Below are 27,054 nucleotides of genomic sequence, written 5' to 3'. Positions count from 1 at the left end.
TGAGTCCTTTATGGTTTTTGGCCCCTTTTATCTCTGGACACTTTAAGGCACATAGTGGGAGCACAAAACCTCAAATCAGAAACACACAAATGCACAACTTGACAACACTCGAGATGCACTAGACAAACTTTTGATTTTTGAAACCAGGCTGTGGCAGCCATCAAATGAAAGCATTCGATACATCTATGCCATTTCCTCTGTTCTACCCAAGCCCACGTGGCAACACAACAGGGTGTTGTACGTTCACTGTTAAACACTCAGCTTTGATGTACCGACAACAAGTGGAAAGAGTTAGGCGGCGCACTCTAATTGTCAGTTTCGACAGGCCTACGTTGCGCTCCATAGAACAATACTGTATGTACTGTGCTTCCAAGGAGTTCCAATAGATGGCAGTGGCATGAAACCATGCAATACGAATAAGAAACGCACTAGAGCTTCAACCAACACACGCACGAATTGACGATACTTGGACTTTTGACACGCACCAGTGCACTGATTAGCAGTAGATTGCCAAAAAACACCAGCAAATGCTTGGCTCCAGGTGCACGCAAATTGAAACTTGTCAAGTGTCAATCTAGCTAGCCAAAAGTGTAGCTGCACGAGAGTTTACTGTACTTGTTCTCAAATGGCAGTCACAGACGTGAACAGGTTACAATGTACTCAGTACACTACACAGTGATGCTCCCTTGTAGTGGTCTGATGTAGTCAACTGGAACACTGATGATGAGTAAGCCCTTACTTTCCAACATCAGGCCACTGTCAGATCCAAATACTCCAAAAATACAGATGTTGCAAGGTTTAACCAGGGGACCAAATGGACATCCACAATGAGGTTTCTTTCAAACTCTCATCAGATAATGCTGTCTCACACCAATATGCAGCACCTTCATATCCTCCAGAGTGATGATTCAACATCTGACGCTATTCACATCCCTTATATACCACACGATGCTTGCTAAACAGCAATAAAAAAAAAGAACACTAATGAATAATGAAGGAAAAGACAGACTGTTACTTACCATAAAGAAGATACCTTAGGCTGCAGATGGGAAGAATTAAAAGACACTTACATAAAGCTTTCAGCCACAGCCTTCATCAGTAAGTAGTAATCTGTCTTTTCCAACATTGTTGATATTCCTACTGGAGTTTCCATTGTTTCAAGGACACTGATGCTTTTCTGTGAGTGTTTGCTTTATGATGTTTTCTGCATTTTAGCTTTTTTTTAAAAAAAGAAAAAAGAAGAAAGAAAGAAAGAAAAAAAAAAGATTTGTTGCTGGAAAACTTCTGAAGTCCAATAAAGGAGTTACAACAGCCATATATGGTTATCTGGTGGACCTTGCAGAACCAAATTCTAGGGCTGAAATATACTGTTGACCAATGGGCATTAATCAGAATGAATACTAAATAAAAAATTAAATCCAAGTTTACACAAAAAACACAGGTTCTATCACTGTTGCTTTTCATTCTATTTTGCTCTTATGTTTGCTATGACTTGTTAAGCAGAAATTTTCTTTCTATCTACAGAGTTACATTTGCTGTAATGTATCTTACCTCCATGTTGTTTCTTCTTTCTTCTCACTGCTGCCCCAATCATGGCAAGCAAGTCATCCTCACTGCATTTGCTTCGTATTGCATCTCTGAAACAACAGTTAAAACACCCGTTAAACAGTACCAGGCAATTACCACACAGTGAAATGTTGGTACACTAAAAAGGAAGAAAAACTTTGCAGAAATCTTCAACAGTAATCTTGTAGTCTGCAGTAGGCAACAGCAGGATAACAAACCCACTGGACAAGAATGGGAAAGTCATGATAGAAGTTACTTTTATTTTTATAAATAAACAGGTATCTTACACAAATGCTCAAGAGTATACATAGGATCTCGGGCTGAAGAGGTGGAGCAGAAACTGACATTAGTTTTGGTGAAGAGGGAGTACTGGAACACAGCACAATTTCTTGCAAAATGAAGCCAAATTTATTGATAAACTCTTAATTAATTGCCAAGCTCACTAATGTGACCATTTTATAACAGGTACTTACTGCTTGGAGTATATGTGACTTTTCAGGCTTGCCTAATAGATCTGTTGCAAAAACACTTTGGGTTCCCCCACCAGATAACATTATGCAAGTCCCTCCCTCAATATTTCAGTGACACAACGTTTTGGCATCTTCAGGTGGTGGTGATTTCCACCATCACTGCTGCAAGATGCAACTGGCAATTTCCACGTGACAGCTTTGAAATTTATCATGTGGATGACTATGACCATCATATTTAGAATTCAGAGGATTTCATAGAATACCTGAAGATGCTTAAACTAGAACTTTCAGATCTTTTAGTTAGCTCAAATGTTATATCATTACTTACAAAAGTGCCCCTGCAGCCCTCATTAGAGGTTATTAGCAGCAAGTTTGAGAAAGAAATTGTGATGCTGTTTAAACATGTGCATACCTCATCCTATTTCTTATGTAACACCAACTACTTTAATCAAGTGGACAGTGTTCCCATGGGAGATCCTCTATTTCCCTTAGTAAATATCCAACATTCCTCCTTCTGGCAGATTGCTGAAGAGACATTTGTGGTGTGGCCCACATAATACAGACACTACCTATGTCCCTGCAGCATTTGCACTCGCTCCACCTGAATATTCAGTTCACTGTGGAAGTACAAAAAGATAGCAGCTTACCATTCCTGGATGTCACGGTTAGAAGAAAAGCTGACATAGCACTGGGGCTTAGTCTCTACTGCAAACTGATACACGCAGAGTTATATTTGAGGTCCAAAAGTTGCCGTCACCCTGCACAATGTGGTAGTGTCTTACACTCCCTGGCACATAGAGCACACGTGATTTCAGATACCGACAGTCTGCCTGGTGAACTGTAACACCTAAGAACAGTGTTCCAGCAGAATGTTTATTCTTGTAAACAGATTTGCAATGTGTTCTGAGCAAAGCAAGTTCAGTGTAGGGATGTAAATGAAGATACTTAGACAAGCACTGCAAATGGCTTTCTTGCCATATTTCAGTGGCATGTTTTCAAAATTAAAAGAATCGCTAAGAGAAACAGAATCAAGTGTGTTTTTCGTCTACCAGCAAAACTAAGGAATTGTTTGTGTTCAGTTAAAGACAATCTTGACCTTAGAAAACACAGATCATATATAAGATCTGATGCCATTATGGGAAACCTTATATAGGGCAGACACCTCACATTGTGCAAGAACACTGTGTTCAACAGCGCTGACAAAAATGCCACCCAGTAAATTAATGGTAGCAGAGCACTGCCTGAATACAGGGCACCACACGTTTCCCAAGAGGACTGAAATTTTATCCTCAGCATCATCACTCTAGGACTGTGTTTTTAAGAATGAGGCATGTATCCATACGGTGGGCAATCTTACCAACAGGAATATGGAATTTTGACTAAGCACTGCCCAGAATCCAGCACTGACTGCCATGAAATTAAAACAGTAGAAACCAGATCCTCCGATGTATGACCTGATGCCGTACCTTGCAGAGAGTTAATTCAGCTCTTAACCACACGAGTGTCCAGAAGTGCAGTCATTGCCCACAACACATAAGCAGAAGGCTACTATGAATGGCATTTACATCCAACTGGGAGTGCCTGTCCACACATTCGTACTCCTGCTTCTAGCCTGACAAATTTCAATTCTGCTGTGCGAATATCACCAGCCACATCTTGCAGCAGTGATGACAGGACCCACCACTACCTGAAGATGATGAACAGTTGTGTTGGTGAAATATTGTGAGGCTTGGACAAAGTTATTCAGTGGCAAATCTGAGAAGATTTGTATACATTATTTTTCTGTGACGCAGGTAATGTGCAGCAAAATGTGATAACTTTCTTTATTTTCCTTTTTGTACATTTCAAAATACCCCAAAAATTGGTGAGAAACACTGAACATATGACATAACCAGATGACACACCCCACAGCATGTGCAGCAGTCGGGGTTGAGTGTAAATGAATGATTGAGCAGTGCAATACTTTCATTTGAGCAAACAGAGCAAATTTCGAAAACATTTTGTAAATATGACCTGTTGTAAATGTAGATGTTAAAAATTATTGTCCCTGCTGTAATCAAGCAAAAGCAGTTCTGATTTTGTGTTTATTGCTTCTGTCCCTTCTCTTGTTAGTAAAGAAAACATAGGTCATTTAATGGCGATGATGCTATTCTGAAGTTTATACTCATCTACTTGTTATGCAATATGGTAGGTTTTCATTGTACTGTACTTTGCAAGAAATCAAGGAAACTGCAAGACCGGTAAATAAAATAATAAACTTCTATATATAAAAATAAAGATGAGGTGACTTACCGAACGAAAGCGCTGGCAGGTCGATAGACACACAAACAAACACAAACATACACACAAAATTCAAGCTTTCGCAACAAACTGTTGCCTCATCAGGAAAGAGGGAAGGAGAGGGGAAGACGAAAGGAAGTGGGTTTTAAGGGAGAGGGTAAGGAGTCATTCCAATCCCGGGAGTGGAAAGACTTACCTTAAGGGGAAAAAAGGACAGGTATACACTCGCACACACGCACATATCCATCCACACATAAAGACACAAGCAGACATATATATATCTGCTTGTGTCTGTATGTGTGGATGGATATGTGTGTGTGTGCGAGTGTATACCTGTCCTTTTTCCCCCTAAGGTAAGTCTTTCCGCTCCCGGGATTGGAATTTTACTATCATTACTTTTTTTTTTTTTTTTTTTTTTTTTTTTTTTTTTTTTTTTTTTTACTTGTATCACACATATTCCACACGGTTCATGCTCACTCCTTCAATGATACTGCCCATCCTTCTCTAGTGTGTGAGTTGTCCCTGCTTTCCTGCGTGTTTGTTGGTTTAAACACCCTTGTTTCAAAAGAGAGTGACAGCTTAGATACAGTCTTGTCAACATTTTGTATTTTTATTTAGCAATTATTGTTTGAGCCTTATAGGTGAACGTCACAAGATATTGTCAACCACTGCATTCACTAGATGGGAATGGGGTTCATGGGGTTCATTTTTTAAGTTGCTGTTATCTTTTTCATCCTATCTTGGACTAGCTTTTCCATACTCCCACTCTATTTTACGTAGCCAAACAGTTATCCGCCCTTGCAAACTTGCTCCTTTACTACCAAGTCAACTAATACTGGGCAGCATAACAGAAGTTCCAATATCCAGTCTTTCACCACAATTCACCTACACACGCTTTTCACTCACTGATTTTCTTTTTTCAATGTCATAAATATTTTGCTTTCACAGGCTGCTGTGCTTTGAACATAAAATTGTAGGAACATCTGCCTCACATGTCTTTTTTTTTTTTTTTTTTTAATTAAAGAATATGTTCCTTGCTTATTCTAATTTGCTTCTGATACATTTCCATTCTCACTTTTATTTTGTTTTGATCCATTTCTTTTTTCTTTGATAGACAAGTCAAACAACAATGGCAATATGTTGCAGCCCCCTGTGTTTCACCCTACTTACTATGAACTTACTTTTCTTAGCTTCCAATTTTATTAGTCATTTGGTTTTTAAGATACTTAAATTAATTGTTTGACCCTGTATTTTTATATCTTATTTTACCTTCGGTTGATAAAGGATTTCTGGTATGCTCACAAAGAGAGAGCTGATTCTTCCCACCCCTCACCCCCCTTACCATGTCCTGAAACAAACTTATCGCCAAGTCTTAGTCTAGTCATCAATTTAAAAGTGTCAGTTGTTGGTCCCATTGTCTAATAATTTGTACATTTATACACATGAAGTTCCAATTTTTATTTGGAACATATAGACTCTGATAATCATGAATCACAGTTGAAATGGCTCTGGGCACTATGGGACTTAACATCTGAGCCAAGGCAGGATTCAAACCTGCGACCGTAGCAGTCGCGCAGTTCTGGACTGAAGGACCTAGAACCGCTCGGCAACGGTGGCTGGCGAATCATAGTTACCATCACATGGACAGAAATACTGTGTTAACTTTAATACAACACAGGGACATAGCCAAAAATGTCTTTACATAATTTCCAGTTCTGATTACTTTCCTTTAATTTAATCTCACTAATAGGTTAGTGTAACATGATGTTGACAGAGGCAAATTATATATACTCACAAATTATTTAGCTAGAGGTATCTGGTTTGTATGTCTGGGAGGGAGGAGGGTGCAAGCTGAAAACTTCAAGAAAAGATTACTCATTTCATACCTGCTGGATTTAACTGCAGTTTATCTCTTCCATATACCAACCACATACCTAATGTGCATGGCAAACAGTTTGAAAGTATTATTCTATACTCAGCATTTGGAACTATCAGTTCCTTCATGAGAGAGGAAAGAGGGATAAGTTTCTGAAGGTCTCAAAGGTCACTCGGAGTCCATGACTAATGTGAGGACAAGAGGAACGAATGTGTCTATAAGAAGTTTTGGAATTTCACCTCCTGAAGGTAAAATACTGATCACTCTGTCAGTCTTCTAGTAATTTTATGGTTTCCTCGCATGAATTTTCACTTGGACATGATTATTCTATGTTTCATCACTCACCTGAGAGATATCTCTGAATACCCAAAGAGACACACCTCCAAATTGCCATCAGCTGTTATCTGTAAACGGTTGCACGTGCCACAGAAATGTTCACTCATTGAGGTAATAAATCCCACACGTCCCTTGAAGCCCGGGACATGGTATGCCTGCAAAAAGAAATTGTAAGAAAATAGCTACTGCTGTTGTGTAAATACTATAAATGTGTTGCTCACCAAGTGGAGGAAGGAGAAAATGTGCATTAAGGGGAGTTTGAACGCCCTATCCTGACAATGTTAAATTTGGTGACTTAACTTCCCCGTATTTCAGGAACAACTGTAGCCATTGACAAGAAACTTTTACAGGACATTAAACTATATGTTCTGAGTCTTACAATAATTGCATTTCAGCCACTGCTTTTGGAAATGCAATTTTTTAATTACACAGTTAAAATTTTGTGTACTTTTTTGTATGTTATTCTAAATAATTTTATTTATGCATAATATTATGTTCTTCTTTTAGTTCAGAAGACTCAGAATACGTATGTTATTACTCCCTGAAAATTTTAATTCGCTACTCGAAGTAGTTTCTGAGATTTAGGGAAAAATGCAAGAGAAAATCTAAATTTTCAAGAAGAGTTTTTAAAGTTTTAATAGACTGTAACTCAATATATGCTTAACATTTTATTTTTAGTCACTCAGAAGCACCCTGCACCATACTGTATATCATCCTCTTGACCATTTTTAAGTTTTTTCTTGTTTTCTTCTATCTGGACTCCGTAGTGGCCAACTGTGCTGCATACAGTGCTTTACCATTGCAAACCTTGTCCATCCATTCAAATTCTCTGATGCAGTTTGCTCCAGAATTAATTCTCATATGTTGTAGCACTTTTACGCTACCAATGTTGCCATCATTAAAAGCAATAACAGCATGACTGACCCCCACTTTAGTGTCTTCATTACAAGAAAAACATTTTTTGGTCTACATCTACATCTACATCCATACTCCTCAAGCCACCTGACGGTGTAGGCTACCTTGAGTACCTCTATTAGTTCTCCCTTCTATTCCAGTCTCGTATTGTTCGTGGAAAGAAGGCTTGTTGGTATGCCTATGTGCGGGCTCTAATCTCTCTCATTTTATTCTCATCGTCTCTTCGCGAGATATACGTAGGAGGGAGCATAATACTGCTTGACTCCTCGGTGAAGGTATGTTCTCAAAACTTCAACAAAAGCCCGTACAGAGCTACTGAGCATCTCTCCCGCAGAGTCTTCCACTGGAGTTTATCTAACATCTCCGTAATGCTTTCATGATTACTAAATGATCCTATAACGAAGCATGCTGCTCTCTGTTGGATCTTCTCTATCTCTTCTATCAACCCTATCTGGTACGGATCCCACACTGCTGAGCAGTATTCAAACAGTGGGCGAACAAGTGTACTGTAACCTAATTCCTTTGTTTTCGGATTGCATTTCCTTGGGATTCTTCCAATGAACCTCAGTCTGGCATCTGATTTACCGACGATCAACTTTATATGATCATTCCATTTTAAATCACTCCTAATGCATACTCCCAGATAATTTATGGAATTAACTGCTTCCAATTGCTGACCTGTTATATTGTAGCTAAATGATATGGGATCTCTCTTTCTATGTATTCGCAGCACATTACACTTGTCTACATTGAGATTCAATTGCCATTCCCTGCACCATGCATCAATACGCTGCAGATCATCCTGCATTTCAGTACAATTTACCATTGTTGCAACCTCTTGATATACCACAGCATCATCCGCAAAAAGCCTCAGTGAACTTCCAATTTCATTCACAATGTCATTTATGTATATTGTGAATAGCAACAGTCCTACGACACTCCCCTGCAGTACACCTGAAATTACTCTTACTTCGGAAGACTTCTCTCCATTGAGAGTGACATGCTGCATTCTGTTATCTAGCAACTCTTCAATCCAATCACATAATTGGTCTGACAGTCCATATGCTCTTAAATTGTTCATTAAACGATTGTGGGGAACTGTATCGAACGCCTTGTGGAAGTCAAGAAACACAGTATCTACCTGGGAACCCGTGTCTAAGGCCCTCTGAGTCTCGTGGACGAATAGCGCGAGCTGGGTTTCACACGATCGTCTTTTTCGAAACCCATGCTGATTCCTACAGAGTAGATTTCTAGTTTACAGAAAAGTCATAATACTCGAACATAATACATGTTCTAAAATTCTACAACTGATCGACGTTAGAGATATAGGTCTATAGTTCTGCACATATGTTCGACGTCCCTTCTTGAAAACGGGGATGACCTGTGCCCTTTTCCAATTCTTTGGAACGCTACGATCTTGTAGAGACCTACGGTACACTGCTGCAATAATGGGGGCAAGTTCCTTCGCATACTCTGTGTAATATTGAACTGGTATCCCATCAGGTCCAGCGGCCTTTCCTCTTTTGAGTGATTTTAATTGTTTCTCTATCCCTCTGTCATCTATTTCAATATCTACCATTTTGTCATCTGTGCGACAATCTAGAGAAGGAACTACAGTGCAGTCTTCCTCTGTGAAACAGCTTTGGAAAAAGACATTTAGTATTTCGGCCTTTAGTCCATCATCCTCTGTTTCAGTACCTTTTTGGTCACAGAGTGTCTGGACATTTTGTTCTGATTCACCTACCGCTTTGACATAGGAGCAAAATTTCTTAGGATTTTCTGCCAAGTCAGTACATAGAACTTTACTTTCGAATTCTTTTAACGCCTCTCGCATGGCCCTCCTCACATTACATTTCGCTTTGCGTAATTTTTGTTTGTCTGCAAGGTGTTGGCTATGTTTATGTTTGCTGTGAAGTTCCCTTTGCTTCCGCAGCAGTTTTCTAACTCGGTTGTTGTACCACGCTGGCTCTTTTCCATCTCTTACGATCTTGCTTGATACATACTCATCTGACGCATATTGTACGATGGTTTTGAACTTTGTCCACTGATCCTCAACACTATCTGTACTTAAAACAAAACTTTTGTGTTGAGCCGTCAGGTACTCTGAAATCTGATTTTTGTCACTTTTGCTAACCAGAAAAATCTTCGTACCCTTTTTAATATTTCTATTTACGGCTGAAATCATCGAGGCAGTAACCGCTTTATGATCACTGATTCCCTGTTCTGCGTTAACTGTTTCAAATAGTTCAGGTCTGTTTGTCACTAGAAGGTCTAATATGTTATCGCCATGAGTCGGTTCTCTGTTTAACTGCTCAAGGTAGTTTTCAGATAAAGCTCTTAAAAAATTTCACTGGATTCTTTGTCCCTGCCACCCGTTATGAAAGTTTGAGTCTCCCAGTCTATATCCGGCAAATTAAAATCTCCACCCAGAACTATAACATGTTGGGCAAATCTACTCGAAATATTTTCCAAATTATCCTTCAGGTGCTCAGCCACAACAGCTGCTGAGCCAGGGGGCCTATAAAGACATCCCATTACCATGTCTGAGCCTGCTTTAACCGTGACCTTCACCCAAATTATTTCACATTTCGGATCTCCGTCAATTTCCTTCGATACTATTGCACTTCTTATTGCTTTAAACATGCCTCCCCCTTCACTGTCCAGCCTGTCTCTGCGGTATACACTCCAATCTGAGTTTAGAATTTCATTACTGTTTACATCTGGTTTCAGCCAACTTTCTGTCCCTAGTACTATGTGGGCATTGTGACCGCTTATTAATGAGAGCAGTTCTGGGACCTTTCTATAGACGCTCCTGCAGTTTACTATTAGCACATTAATATTGTTATTCCCTGTTGCATTTTATCTACTCCTACCTTGCCGCATCTCAGGAGGTGTCTTGTCGGGCCTAGGGAGGGAATTCTCTAACCTAAAAAACCCACATGTGCACTCCACATATACTCCGCTACCCTTGTAGCCACTTCCTGCATGTAGTGCATGCGTGACCTATTCAGGGGGACCCTACATTTCTCCACCCGATAGCGGAGGTCGAGAAATTTGCACCCCAGATCTCCGTAGAATCGTCTGAGTCCCTGGTTTAAGCCTTCCACTCGGCTCCAAACCAGAGGATCACTATCGGTTCTGGGAACGATACTACAAATAGCTAGCTCAGATTCCACCCTGCGAGGCTTTCCGCCTTCACCAACTCCGCTAACCGCCTGAACGAACTGAGGATGACCTCTGAACCCAGACGGCAGGAGTCATTGGTGCCGACATGAGCAACAATTTGCAGTCGGGTGCACCCAGTGCTCTCTATCACTGCCGGCGCGGTCTCCTCCACATCTCGGATGAGACCCCCGGCAAGCAGACAGAGTGAACACTGACCTTCTTCCCCGACCTTTCCGCTATTTCCCTAAGCGGCTCCATCACCCGCCTAACGTTGGAGCTCCCAATAACTAATAAACCCCTCCCCCCATGTGCCTGCTCGGACCTTGCTGAAGGAGTGGCCACATGTCCACTCACAGGCAGAACGGGCGATGCCACACGGCCAGCCTCCACACTGACCCTCCACCTTGTGCGCCGCGAATGCCGCTGAACCCGCCACTCCCCTTGGGAAGAGGGTGGCACAACCGCGCCCGGTATCCGCAAAGATGTGTCGACAGCAGGGTCAGTGGGTGAAGCATGTAACACCTGGGGTGTACCATGCAACGCACCAGACTCACCACTGCCTGAAGACGGCTAACCGCGGCCATCAACACGTTCAGCTGTTTGCGAACAGTGGCCAGCTCCTCCTGTGTCCGTACACAGCAGTCTCACATCCTATCCATCTTAAGAAATCAATTTACTGTAGAGAGTTAATCAACTTATAACTAGACTGCTAATTCACTAAAGGCAGCTGATAGTTGACTAAACTGTGGTTACTAGACACTTCCTGTAGAAAACAATGAAAATAGCACTACCTGTCTCTGGACTGTATTGAAAACAAACACTAGCACTACTGGCACTATGGCTGACTAAACGGACTTTCTCTGACTGTATTCAAAACAAACACAAAATCTATGGAACACTATTACTAGCACTCAACAATTAAAGCTTCCTAAAAGCAAAAACACACAGAAGAAGAAGTTACAAGTAAGAAAAATAGAGTTAATACTTAAATCAGCATAGCTCGCTGCACAGCAGACGTGACGCAGACGGCAGTTACGACGACACTGACGCTATAAGATTATTGAACGACTCATTGGGATTTTGAGTCTGACAATGCAGACACTTCTTCAATAATTCAGGATTGCCTGGTCTCTGTAAACAGGTTTTATGATATCCACAACTGCTGCTGGGATATAATGTTTATGGCTGTATGACCTGTTTGAGTACTGGGCATTGCGGTAATTGCACCATGAACCAGATCCAGGAGGGCATGACCAACACATTCCAGTTCTGTGATAAGCTTCTCACCATAAGGCTGAGTGGCTACTACACTGTTATATGCATTTGAGTCTGCACAACCTAAGAACTTAGTGTAACACACTCCCCTTTAGTTTACAGATCGATTATAAATTTCAACAGCTGCACAGGCCTCCGTACGACTAGTTGTCCTACATAATTTCTGTCACAGATATGCCCTTCTTCATTCCCTGATTTATACTTATAAGAATGTTTGGTTAAAATCTGGAAATCTATTAGCTTTCCAGTATCCACCACTGGTCACTGTAGCAACAGAATTCTTAGAACTTCAGCTGCGCTTCTACCAAGTGCCCCAAAAGCTACTGATATGTCAATCATACCATCGTTTATTTCAGCAGCTTCATTTGCAGCACCCTTAATTGACTCACATGCAGTGGATTTCACAGCAGCTCCAATAAATCCTGCATACTTGTCCATTTTACAAAGTGGGCGTGGCATATACATGACGACACACATTGTTTCTGCTGCAGTGTGTCCTTTGCCAATAGCTCTCAATCCATAAAACCACCTAACATTTATTTCAAAATAATTATCTTTACACTTATCAGAACTCCAAAATGAATGAGTATATTTACAACTGGCAGAATTAATGATAAGTTTCCTGGCTAGTCCATTTGATACCTCAATGTCTTCATGTAAACTAACTGGCCCTCCACATACATACAGCACACACATTCACATAACACCCCTGTTACGATGTGTAGATGTATCAGAATATAACCTAACCTACCATTTACATGAGTTTTGTTTTGAGATAACTGTGTTATCACTATGTTTTATTTTAATCTTCGAAGCACTAATGGGTGTTTCTCTAGATACTCATGAGTTTGCGAGTATTTCATTGTCTGTAACTTCACACACCACATGCTGAACACAATGTTTCTCTTTATTCAAAAATTTATTACCATGAAACCCACATTTCTTAAAAACACTTCATTTTGGAGTCATACTTTTTGAGAGATTTACCAGTCTATTCGTCACTATTCCTCAGAAAAATGTTAGCACTTCGATATGCAAAGCATGTTTATACTATGAAAAGATACGATACTATTTTTGACAGTGCTACCAATACAAACACATAATTTAACCTTTATAACACAGCAATCCACAGCTTTCTACAGGGTGGTCCATTGATAGTGACCGGGCCAAATATCTCACATAATAAGCATCAAATGAAAAAACTACAAAGAACGAAATTCGTCTAGCTTGAAGGGAGAAACCAGATGGCGCTATGGTTGGCCTGGTAGATGGCACTGCCATGGGTCAAACTCATATCAACTGCATTTTTTTAAAATAGGAACCCCCATTTTTTATTACATATTCATGTAGTACATAAAGAAATATGAATGTTTTAGCTGGACCACTTTTTTCGCTTTGTGATAGATGGGGCTGTAATAGTCAAAAATGGTTCAAATGGCTCTGAGCACTATGGGACTTAACTTCTGAGGTCATCAGTCCCCTAGAACTTAGAACTACTTAAATCTAACTAACCTAAGGACATCACACACATCCATTCCCGAGGCAGGATCGAACCTGCGACCGTAGCGGTCGCGCGTTTCCAGACTGTAGCGCCTAGCACTGCTCGGCCACTCCAGCCAGCTGCTGTAATAGTCACAAACATATAATTATGTGGTATCACATAACATTCCGCCAGTGTGGACGGTATTTGCTTCGTGATACATTACCTGTGTTAAAATGGACCGTTTACCAATTGCGGAAAAGGTCGATATCGTGTTGATGTATGGCTATTGTGATCAAAATGCCCAAGGGGCGTGTGCTATGTATGCTGCTTGGTATCCTGGACGATATCATTGAAGTGTCCAGACCATTCGCCGGATAGTTACATTATTTAAGGAAACAGGAAGTGTCCAGCCACATGTGAAACATCAACCACGACCTGCAACAAATGATGATGCCCTAGTAGTTGTTTTAGCTGCTGGGGCAGCTAATCCACACATCAGTAGCAGACAAAAAGCGTGAGAATTGGGAATCTCAAAAACGTCGGTGTTTAGAATGCTACATCAACATCGATTGCACCCGTACCATATTTCTATGCACCAGGAATTGCATGGCGATGAATTTAAACGTCATGTACAGTTCTGCCACTGGGCACAAGAGAAATTACAGGACGATGAAAGATTTTTTGCATGCATTCTATTTAGCGATGAGGCATCATTCACCAACAGCGGTAACCTAAACCGCCATAATATGCACTATTGGGCAACGGAAAATCTATGATGGCAGCAACAAGTGGAACAGCAGCGACATAGGCAGGTTAATGTATGGTGTGGCATTAAGGGAGGAAGGATAATTGGCCCCCATTTTATCGATGGCAATCTAAATGGTGCAATGTATGCTGATTTCCTGCATAATGTTCTACCAATGTTACTACTAGATGTTTCACTGCATGACAGAATGGCGATGTACTTCCAACATGATGGATGTCCGGCAAATAGTTTGCGTGCGGTTGAAGCAGTATTGAATAGCATATTTCATGACAGGTGGATTGGTTGTCAAAGCACCATACCATGGCCCGCACGTTCACCGGATCCGACGTCCCCGGATTTCTTTCTGTGGGGAAAGTTGAAGGATATTTGCTATCGTGATCCACCGACAATGCCTGACAACATGCGTCAGTGCATTGTCAATGCATGTGCGAACATTACGGAAGGCGAACTACTCACTGTTGAGAGGAATGTCGTTACACGTATTGCCAAAGGCATTGAGGTTGACAGACATCATTTTGAGCATTTATTGCATTAATGTGGTATTCACAGGTAATCACGCCGTAACAGCATGCGTTCTCAGAAATGATAAGTTCACAAAGGTACATGTATCACATATGGAACAACCAAAATAAAATGTTCAAATGTACCTACGTTCTGTATTTTAATTTAAAAAACCTTCCTGTTACCAACTGTTCGTCTAAAATTATGAGACATATGTTTGTGACTATTACAGCGCCATCTATCACAAAGTGAAAAAAGTGGTCCAACTAAAACATTCACATTTCTTTACGTATTACATGAATATGCAATAAAAAATGGGGTTCCTATTTAAAAAAACACAGTTGATATCAGTTTGAGCTATGGCAGCGCCTTATAGCAGGCCAACCATTGCGCCAGCTGGTTTCCCCCTTCGAGCTAGACAAATTTCGTTCTTTGTAGTTTTTTCGTTTGACACTTATTTCGTGAGATATATGGCCCGGTCACGATCAATGGACTACCCTGTATATAAAAAATTACCGATTTTATTAGGTCTTGAAGTAATGCGTGTAAAAATTTTAACATTTTCAACTAGTGTAGATTATATTTTAGAAAATAAAATAAAATACTTCCCACGCAAGTTTATAAGTAATATACATATCATTTTATTTGGAAAATTGCAAATTTTATAATCAGGTAAAAACCCGAAAAAGTGAAAAAGAATGTTTTCCGCTTCTAACTCCCCTTAAAGTTATGGAAATGTGCAAGCTTTCGGAGCCAGTGGCTTCTTCTTCTGGCAGAAACAATAAGGGGACGGAAAAGGGAAGAAAGAAAAGGATTGTCAAGGTTTAGGAAATGGGGAGAGTTGTAGAAAAGCTGCAGAGAAACCCAGACCAGGACAGACTTACTGAATGGGATGAGAAATATGTAACTAAACCAGTCCATCTCTCATACCACCAGCAGATGTGAAGTATTATTGCGATTGGTAGTAAGTCATAAGCATTAAATTATTTTCAATGTATGTTCATATGTAATACTGCATGTACCTTTGAGGTATCATTGGGCCCATTGGGCAGAGGATCAAAATTAGGCCACTGCTTTCTAATTATTTGGACCATTTCACTAAATGAGACCATCTTCCCATCATTCCATTTGTTGCCGCTGAAAGGCATGTACTCGATAAATCTTACATCAACATTTTTCTCTTTTGTTAACTCCACAAAACTGCACACTTCATCTTCATTAAAACCTCGCATTACAACACAATTTATCTGTGGAAGAAAGACACCATTAAAAACTTGGTATCAGATAAAGCATGGTTTAAACAGAGTTTGAAAGACTTTTTGATAGGTAACTCATCCTACTCAATAGATGAATATCTTAACAGTGGCTGTTAGGCCAGCTTAAATAAGAATGTCTGTTAGATTTCAGTTCTGAGAGCACTTTGTCATAACAGTCAAGATTATGTACTTTTTGTTTGATAAATTTATTAATAGTGCATAACAATGTTTCAGTCTGACAGCGTATCAATTCTGAAAATATTAGCTGTTCCAGTTTGTATTGTATTCACCTAGTTTGACAATCTCCTGACAAATGATCAGGGTATTCAAATGTTTTATATTTTTTATGTTATACTTTCTGGCATGTTACTCACCCATGAGAATCGTCTCATGTTTTGGGTCTTGGAACAAAAGCTGAATCTAATCTAATCTAACCTACAAAATAATGGTTCTACAAGTCTGTTGTTATATTTGTATACCTCACTGATTCTGTTAAATTAATCTTTCTCTCTCTTTTTAGAGAATGTCTGAATTTATCTTAGCATGCCAAGCTGTTAACCTTCTTAACAATTTATGAAAATTAAACTACATACATCTCCAATCTTTTTCCCCACTCCAACGCACACATCTTTTGCTGAAAGTATTATTTTAACAATTACATGAAACTGTGCTGCCATTTGTGAAACAAAGTTGAAAGTGTTCTCAAGATAAAAGGTCTTCAGAAAAGGAGCATTTAGTATCTGTGCAGGTGGTAATACTGACAGCCATCATATAAACAAGCCCAAATGGTAGAACATCCTGCTTTACACATACACGCAATGGCAGAAAAAAGGAAAAGAGCACACCTTTCATTCAAGCATTGAATATATAAACTGATGAGACAAAACACTATGACCTCCTGTTTGATAATGTGTTTGTCCAGTGTTGGAACACAATACAGCAGTGATTTTGTGTGGGACAAGTTCAACAAATTTCAGGTATGTTTCCAGCATTACGTGAGGTATGTTCCCAGCATTATGCAGCACCGCATGTCTAAGCACAGGTCATGTAATTCCCATAAATTGGAGATCAGTGGTTTCTGGGTGCAGAACTGGTATCTGATAGCATCACAGATGTATTCCATCAGATTCAGAAGGGGTGAATTTGATTCTGGCCTCGTGACACTGAAAGTCATATTGTTGAAACATGTCACCTTCATTAGGGACAGGGTGCGGACAGTGCACAATAACGTTCACACAGAACAAAGCTGTTATGGAGCCTTCAGTTACTACCACAGGACCCATAGAAGACCAGGTGAATGTCCTCCATAGCATAATATTGCTCCCACTGGCCTAAGTCTGTAGCAAAGTGCACCTTGCAAGCACCAATTCACTCTGTTGACAGTGTATGTGCACAAAACCGTCAAGTAGGTGTAATGCGAAACTCGAATGATTCAACCAGATGACACATTTCTATTGATTCACTGCCCAATCTCAATGCTCCTGAGCCACAGAAATTGTAATTCAACTGTGTTGTCAACATGGGAACATACAGGGGTTGTCTGCAGCAGAGCCCTATGTTTAACAATGTGCAATGAATGGTGTGCTCTGAAATACTCGTGCTTCCACCAGCACTGTGTCATCAGACATGCCACAGAAATTAGCTTCCTCAGCCGAATGTCATCTTTTGCAAAGGAACCATCCCAGCATTTGTCTTAAATCATTTAGGGAAATCAAGGAAAACCCAAATTTTGATGGCCCGATGGGATTCGGGTCCGTTGCCCTCTGGAAGTCAAGTCCACTGTCTGACCACTGTGGTGGCATGACCTAGTCTTAATTAAGCCAGAAAATCCTGGGAAATGCTGACATACTTATTGATTTAAGATATAACAATTTAAAACAATCCTCTCATGAATTTCACTACAATTTTCCGCTCTTTTGAAAAAAAATTTCTTTTGACTGTTTTGATGTTGTTTAGTATGTTTAAATAATGATGGCAGTCTCTATAAAAGGGCAGTTTGACTTTTAAGTTTAGTTATACTGTTTTAAACTACATTCTTCATCTATTTGTTCACCCAGAAGTGCTATAGGATATAACTTGAAGACTATGGTGAGGTGGTGGGGGACAGTCATGTGTTGAGAAGGAGGTGCTGCCAGAAATGAAGTGTGTGAGGTGACGTTATTGACACTGCATACAGGGAGAATAAAAATACTCTATTCCATATTCATTTACAATCTACGTCTGGCCCCCATATGGTTTCACTTTTCTCCAATAAGAAAAAAGAAATTGTCAGTAACTGTCTTTATAAGGTCTTAAAAGGAAACAAACAATAGAAATCTAGGCTGGAGTAATGACCATATTATAAAAAAGATACATTGCTATTCACTGTATACAGGAGATGTTAGGTCACAGACAAGCACAACAAAAAGACTACTAAACACGTAAGCTTTCCATCAGAAAGTCTTCTTCCAAAGTGGACAAAAAAAACACACACACACACACACACCCGACCGTTGTTTCTCCCATGATGCACAGTTGCTCCCAGTCTGGCCCTAGCAGCCGGAGACAGTGGTCATGTATGTGTGATCTGCATTTGCGCGCATGTGTGTGCGTGTGCGTGTGTGTGTGTGTGTGTGTGTGTGTGTGTGTGTGTGTGAGGGAAAGGGGGGGGGGGGGGGGGGTTTGCACCAAAAGCTTACGTGTTTAATAATAGGTGGTGTTCCTTTCCCCCCCCCCCCCCCCCCTGCCAGCAACACATCTACACTATACAGTGAGTGCCAATCTATCCTTTTCATAATACTGTCGTTACCACCTTGCCAAGAGGCATATTGTGGAGTAATCAGAAAGGGCTCTACTAATTTGTACAAGAGGAAGGAGAGCACAATCTCAATGTAAGTTTTTAGAAAACTGGTATGTGCATTACTTCTGCAAACCTTTCAGAAAGGATACGGTATGCACTTCATTCAGCAAGATGAGTAATAAACAATATTAGCAATACTGCATCAAACTTGTTCACTTTCATCTTTGGATTAAACATTCGATTTCAGAGAGTACAGAATTTGGCAGAATCAAATTTTGGGGATATGTGGAACTGGGACAATGGCATATTTTTTACCCATTCAACAAACTAAGCACTGCTGATTGCTACTTTTATTGTGTCTGCTGCTGCAATGCATATATGAAACTATAAGTGCAGCATCTATGATGGAATAAAATGTTATACAAATGAAACATACAGGTACAGTGAAATAGAGTAGTATGGCTCATCATTTCGGTCTCACAGATTAGCAGGTGTTGACTTGAAATATAATACTTAAGAAGTTGAATCCAAAGGAGAGGATGTACCATATTTACTCAAATCTAAGCCGCACTTTTTTTCTGGTTTTTGTAATCCAAAAAACCGCATGCGGCTTGGAATCGAGTGCAAAGCAAGTGGAAGTTCTGAAAAATGTCAGTAGGTGCTGAAACAACTAATTTCTGCCGTCGAATATATGTAGCGCTACACAGGCATGCTTCGTAGGCACAAAGATAAATACTGGCGCCAAAACCTCTGCGTCAGTAAATAAATTTAAAAAAAAAAGGTGGAAGACAATTTTCATACATTATCCAACGAAGTAAATACAAATTCCGTATTGTTCATCTTCGAATGTAGCAGAACTTCAATGTATTACGAAAATCCGACCGGCAAGACTGTTTGGGATGTTTGTCAATATGGCCAACTCAATGTTCTGAATTTTTTCCTACCTGTGAGAAGAGACGGTTGCTAATACGAACCTGATGAAATGTGAATCACATGCAGTATTCTCTTCATCATAAGAGTAATACGAATATAAACATTTTGCCACGTATTCTTTCGTGTTTGCTGCTATCTTATTTAAATCCTGTCTGCCTAATAAACTACGAAACTAGAGTGAGACAACAGCAAACGCAGAAGAATATACGTATCTTGTCATGTTTATATTCATATTATTCTTATGCCTAATAGTGATACAGTCAGAAATGAAGCACGGCAACTGACTAGATTTTTATATCCAAGATGACTCTAATTTCTGTGCAGAATTTGATGTACTAAAGAAGCGGCCGCAAAGATTTTCAAATGGAGAAAAATTTTCACCTAACTCTCGTTCAGAACATGTTCTATCATACGCAGTCTATTATTTGGTTCTTGTTGATCATTATCAAAGAAAGCAGCAGTGTAAGGAACAACAAATAGTAGTCTCTTGCCATTGTTTCGCTAATGAGATGATTTCTCTCTCTTCTTTTTTTTTTTTTTTTTTTTTTTAATTGTAGGCAGCGGTAGCGTGCACAAAAGCAAGCCATGCCACGAGTGACGACAGGCCGCAAACACGCACTATCAGAATGCGACAAACAATGCATGACACAGTACAGTAATGCATTTTCAGCTTAGAGTGACATAAACGCCTATAACAAGGAAAACGGCACTTATCAGATCAAAGCAAAATAAGCAATTGATTCAAACCAGATGAAGCACATGAAGAAGGAAGGGTACCAGTATAAATACGGATGGAGCGCCTGACGCATAGCAAAGGCTACCTGGTAAAGCTTAACTGCTAAGCTTACGACTCGAACCAAACTACTGTAGCTGTATCGTCATTCATTCGACCTAAATTGTGTCTCATATTACAATGGACCGACTTTGTTTTGATTTGGAGGTGCGGCCTAAAACTTTTCTCTCCCCTTGAACTTCGAGTCTCAAATTTCAGGTGTGGCTTAGATTCGGGAATTTTTTTTTTTTCTTTCCTTTATTTCGAGTCTCATTTTTCAGGTTTGAGTGCGGCTTAGATTTGGGTAAATACGGTAGGTGGTATTTCAACTAATTCTGACTATGAAATAAAACAAAGTACAGCAGGGAGCTCTGACGAATCAAAGAGCAGCGATGAAGATTCTGATGAATAGTAAAGTATGAGTTAAAAAATAAGATGCTACTGAGATCGTAAATTTTTGTTGTGTTGATGAATCTGTTAACAAACATATTCAAAAATGCACTGAAACATTGGCACATGTAGTGTTGGGAGGTGATAAACTGTCATTACTGTTAGAGGAGCTACGTATTTCTTGCTGTTCTACTCCTAAATGACACTGTATCTGAAGGTATAGAATGAATCTTCACTGGCTAGAGAAATGGGTAACACAATTTTACAAGTCTCTGCTGTCATGTAATCTCTTCAGGGAAATCATGACTGTACTAAGATTCGGTTTGTGGTTGACAAGGTCAGAGTCATTAAGAAATGCAAGGCAGCTACCATGTCAGTCCTAGAAGAGAGAGACGTAGCAAACTGTCAAAGCATGTACAGTCCCAGTCCATATGTTTGTGGTGATGTACTAACCAAGTAATACTGTGTGTCAGGCAGCGCATTACTCAAGAACCATCATGGAAAAAGGTGGAGTGGTAATTTATGTAAAAAACAACATATTTTACAATGCATTAGATTTAAAGAGCCATTGTATAGAGCAACAAATTGAAGTATGTGGTGTTGAGATTACTGTAAATGACTTCACAGCTGTAGTGTTAGCACTGTATAGATCTCCCTCAGGGAATTTGAATGTATTTCTTAAGCACTTAGATTCTTTATTATCCATACTGTACTCAAAGTCCAAGAACTTGATAATTACTGGTGACTTTAATGTTGATTTCCTAAATGAGAGCAATAGTAAAGCTGATTTAGTACATTTAATGGAGTCTTATAATCTGATGACAATAGTAGATTTCCCAACTAGGGTTGCTGTTAACAGTAAAAGTCTGATAGATAATATATTTATAGATAAGTCTACATGGAATGAGATCACTGTACATCCAATCCTTGGCCTTTCTGATCATGGTGGTCACTTGCTTAGGCTCAATTACATCAGTGTGTGCAACAGTTCCGAGCATTCTTGGAAATCTTTTAGGATAATAAATGAACAGGGCCTTAAAAAATTCAGTGATAGCCTAAAAGAGATAGACTGGAGCCGAGTTGATAGGGAAATAGATGTAAACAAAAAGTACAATTCATTTTTAAATGAATTCATGTCTGTATTTGAGTCCATCTTTCCCAAAAAAAGTAGTTAGAAATAGTCATATAGGCAATGCCAAGAAGTCTTGGATCACTACAGGGATAACAACATCTTGTAGAACAAAAAGGATGTTATACAGTTCTCTCAGGACTTGTAATGATCCAAAGAAATGACAACACTACAAACTTTACTGTAGCATTCTCAAGAAGGTTATAAATAAATCTAAAAGTATGTGCATAAAATCAGAAATTGAAAGCTCAGAAAATAAAATTAAAACTATAAGGAATGTAATAAAGAGGGAAACTGGCAGGACAACAGGGAACATGTCTCAGGTAGAGATTAAAACAGGGGACAGTATCATAAAGAAACCTGAGTTGGTTGCAGAAATATTTAATAACCACTTTTTGAGAGCAGCAGAGAAGACAAGCTGTAATGGTTCTATGGAAGAATCATTGTCCCTCCTACAGAAAGCTATTAGCAACAGAATCCCACAGTTATCCTTATCTCCATTTACTGTAAGCGAAGTCATAAGAGTAATTAGATCATTAAAAAACAAAAATTCTGCTGGTGTGGACAATATTTCTAGTAAAATACTGAAACACTGTTATAAATTTGTTAGTCCCGCCTTATGCAACATATACAATGCATCCCTACAAGATGGGATTGTCCCTGACAGACTTAAGTTGGCTGTAGTGATTCCTCTCTTTAAAAAAGGGGATAAAAGCATTGTTACAAACTATCGCCCAATATCCCTATTAACTACATTCTCGAAAATTCTAGAAAAACTCATGCACAGGAGGATTGTAGACCATATCAAATTCCATAGTATCTTAAGCAAAAATCAGTTTGGTTTTCGTGCCGGTCTTTGTACTGAACAGGCAATATTCTCTTTCAGCAACCAAGTTTTGGAAGCCATTAACAAAAAAATGTCTCCAGTGGGTATTTTTTGCGATCTTACGAAAGCCTTTGACTGTGTAAACCACCAAATTCTTTGGAAAAAGGCAGAATACTATGGTTTAGGTGGTACTGTTGGCTTGTGGCTACAATCATATCTACAGGATCAGAAGCAGACTGTAATGCTAAATGGCTCTTCTGGAGAAATTGCCTCGTCTGAATGGGGCATGATAACGTGTGGTGTGCCTCAAGGCTCCGTTTTGGGCCCACTGATTTTCCTCATCTTTATTAATGATCTTCCTCTTTGTTCTGAGACAAACAGCAAATTTACCCTGTTTGCCGATGATACCACAATTCTAATTGACGATTTGACTGATCATGATCTTGAAAAAACTACAACTACTGTTTTTAATGACATCTTAAATTGTTTCTCCTCAAATGGTCTCTCACTCAATGCAGATAAAACTCATTATATGAGGTTCCATACATCACAAAGTAATCCCAATGAAATTGACATAAAATGTAGAGATCAACCAATACAGAAAGTTGAAGAAACAAAATTCCTGGGTGCTTACATAGACAGTAAATGTAATTGGTCAGTTCACATTCTTCATCTATGTAAAAAACTTAGCTCGGCAACATTTTCACTACGGGTAATTTCTTCAGTGGCTGAAGTTGACACTATTAAGGTTGCCTACTTTGGCTACTTCCACTCATTGATGTCATATGCTATCATATTCTGGGGGAACCAACCACTTGCAAAACAAGTTTTCACCATCCAAAAAAAAAGCAATCAGAATAACGTGTGGGGTTAATCAAAGACACTCTTGCAGGCACTTGTTTCGGAAGATAGGTATCCTAACAACTGCCTCACAGTATATTTTTTCCTTGCTGACCTTTGTGTGCAAAAATTATTCCATCTACCAAGACAACAGTAAATTCCATGGTTATAACACCAGAAACAAAAACAATCTACATTTAGAAATGAAACGTCTCACTCTGGTACAAAAAGGAGTTTACTACTCCAGCATTAAGCTGTTCAATGCTCTACCACTACATATCAAATGTGTTCATACAGAACTGCCAAAATTTAAACGAGTTCTCAAAGATTACCTGACAGAGAAATCTTATTATACTGTGGATGAATACCTGAAAGAAAATGTATACCATCACTAAACTTATTGTGTCTAGAAGTAGTTCAATTGATTTTATTGTGCATTTGGGAATTAGCTCACTTTTTGTAACAACAGATTGGCTGTACATGTATTTACTCTTGTAGGCCTAATATCTGATTTAACTTTGTGCTCTTGCCTTTAACCTTTATTTGAAACTCCTTTTTCTGTCAAATGGTTGTTATGTTATCTAGCTGATATTGTATCTGTTACTGTATTTATAGTATGTCTTACTTAAACTATGTACAATTTGCCATTGAATTGCCCTTGTATAGTTTAAATTGAAACCTGTACAATTTGACACGTTCCATATCCTTGTGATTGACTCACTAACTGGATCTATGGAACAAGAAATAAATAAATAAATAAATACTGAAGTGTGATCCAAGTCGCACAAATATGGCTTTAATAATAACCTCCGAACAATATGCCTCTAAGGACTCAACAAGACACAGAACACTGATGTGCACATTACAAACTAGAATCACACAGAGAGTCAGTCAGCACTGTTCCACGCTAATATATGTGCGAGTCACCAGCAGATGGCACGGCAGGGACCGCACGGCACGCTTGGCTCCCAGAGACGGCCTCCAGCAGCCAGCCTGCAATGATCAGTCCGTGACCAATTTAAAGACGCATGTACGGCAACACCACTCTCGGTGCATTCACACTGACATGTACTAGTAGCACGATACAGCAGTGATGAGTAGTAGTACCCCTCCTGTCTTGTGCACCTTTTATCTGGCTCTACAATTTACTTTCCTAGACCCACACAAATGCCTGATCCTCCTAATTCAATTTGCTCTGCAGACTATTTAAAACTTTTGAAGAAAAAGGAGCCACAATTGCACTTTGTGTGCCAGTTACTTTCCAATACATTGGCACCAGCTGATCTTATTTAAGAATAGTCAACTTTTGTAGCCATACTTACAGCACATCCTTTGCTTCCTGGCCTAAATCCAAGTTAACTCCCAGCCCCCCCCCCCCCTCCCCCCACACACACACCCCTCTCTCCACCCCTCGCAAATCAGCTAGTTGTGTGCTGTTATCTCACGTCACACCCTAGTCTATGAGTGCCCAGCTGTCTGGCACCTGACCCCTCTACCTGCACCCCTAGCTAGCCCACAGATGGCTCCCCACTCTCCCACGAGCCACTAAATGCTTCCCTCCAAACCCCTCCCATCTCTCTCCATCTCTCACATTGCCTCAACCCACCCCATCCTACCCCACTCTAAAGCCCCACCTCACTCCAGAACACTCACCATGGGCCAGTAAAGAGCTGGCAGTTGAGCGACCACAGCATAAGGAGACATGCATGCGCATGTGAGAGAGAGAGTGTGTGTGTGTGTGTGTGTGTGTGTGTGGGCGCGCGCACATGTTTTCCCTACAGCTAGAAAAAGAAAGTGCATTCTGGAAGCTCGCCAAGTAACATACCTTTTAGTTTGGAAGGTAGAAGACGAGGTACTGGTGGAAGTAAAGCTGTGAGGACGGGTCGTGAGTTGTGCAAGGATAGCTCAGCACTTGCCCACGAAAGGCAAAGGTCCCAAGTTTGACTCTTGGTCCGGCACACAGTTTTAATCTGCCAGGAAGTTTCATATCAGTGCACACTCCACTGCACGGTGAAAATCTCATTCTACATACCTTTTGTTCGTGTGCCTATCGATGAGACAGTGCTTCTGCCTTTTGGTGAGCCATCTCCTTTATTCCTAAATAATTCGTAATTTTCAACAGAAACTTTCTGTACCTTATTGTTGCATCCTACATTACAATATGCAGTTTCCACAATATGTGGTCATCTGTGAATATAATGGGGGTAACAACTGTAGGAGACCAAAAACTGACTGCAGTAAGCAAGTTCAAGTTAGTGTACGCTGCAGTAGTTACCCAGAGGTGAAGAGGGTCACAAAGGATAAGCTAGCATGGGCAACTCCATGAAACCAATCTTCAGATGGAAGATCACAACAATAAAAACATTTGATTCAGCATACAACAGGCTCCAAACAGCATACACAACCTGTATGCTCAGAAACACAGAAAATCATATTGGTTCCATCAGCAGGAAACTTCAGCCCGTAATTGTTATGGAACACTGCGGCGATTTTGTTCATTAATAAAACCCAAAACTGGGGAGTAATAAGAGAGTATTGTTGTAACTTCTTATCAACCTGGTTACCAAAATACATATTAAGAAGACTGGTAAAGTGTTATTTTGAAGGGGTCACTCCAAAGCGCCACGAAAGTATTTGAGCAATGTATAAAATTAGAGAATCAGTGCACAATATTGAAAGCCTATCTACATTATCTATATCTGCATGACTAGTCTGTAATTCACAATTAATTGCTGGCAGAGGGTTCAGAGAACCACCCTCAACCTATTTATCTACCATTCCACTCCCCTACAGCATTTGAGGAAAACCAAACACTTCAATATTTCCGTACAAGCTCTGATTTCTCTTATTTTATTACAATGATCATTTCTCCGTATGTAAGAGGGCTCTAACAAAATATTTTCACATTCGGAGGAGAAAATTGATGATTGAAATTTTAAGAACCTGCTCCAGCAAAATGCTTTTGCTTTAATGACTGCCACCCCAATTCACATGCGATATCTGTGGCATGCACTTTCCTGTTTCCCAATAATACAAAATGAGCTGCCCTTCTTTGAACTTTTAAATGATGTCCTTTGTCAGTCCTATCTGGTAAGGATCTCACACCATGCAGAATACTCCAAAAGAGGACAGACAAGTATAGTTGTAGATAGTCTCTTTAGTAATCCTAACCTTCTAAATGTTTTACTATTAAATCACAGTCCTTTGTTTGCTTTCCCACCACGTTATCTATGTGAGCACTCCAATTTAAGTTATTTGTAAATGTAATTCCTAAGTATTCAATAGACTTCACAGCCTTTAGATCTGCGTGAATTATCATGTAACCAAAATTTAGTAGATGCCTTCTACTACTCATGCGGATGACATAACAATTTTTATTATTTAAGGTCAGTTACCACTTTTTGCATCATATGGATAGGTAGCCTAAATCATTTTGCAGTTCGTTTTGATCATCTGATCACTTTACAAGACAGTAAATGATATGCAAGACTGTAAA

The 27,054-nt window shown here is 39.7% G+C and overlaps 1 protein-coding gene across 1 annotated transcript in view; it reads right to left on the bottom strand.

The window, feature by feature from the left end:
• The window catches only part of LOC124620359 (molybdenum cofactor biosynthesis protein 1-like), a 64,681-nt gene that overhangs the window by 20,583 nt on the left and 17,044 nt on the right, over window positions 1-27,054 (bottom strand). Inside the window, exons 4-6 of the mRNA XM_047147031.1 lie at window positions 15,656-15,880; window positions 6,538-6,683; window positions 1,552-1,637 (exon numbers count right to left, since the gene is read on the bottom strand). Coding sequence (XP_047002987.1) covers window positions 1,552-1,637; window positions 6,538-6,683; window positions 15,656-15,880 — 457 coding nt within the window. The remainder of the gene's footprint in view (window positions 1-1,551; window positions 1,638-6,537; window positions 6,684-15,655; window positions 15,881-27,054) is intronic.

This window comes from Schistocerca americana, chromosome 6, assembly GCF_021461395.2.
Source record: "Schistocerca americana isolate TAMUIC-IGC-003095 chromosome 6, iqSchAmer2.1, whole genome shotgun sequence".
Classification (NCBI taxonomy): Eukaryota; Metazoa; Arthropoda; class Insecta; order Orthoptera; family Acrididae; genus Schistocerca; species Schistocerca americana.
Note: the sequence above shows the minus strand (reverse complement) of the source record. Positions and strands in the feature narration are given on the sequence as shown.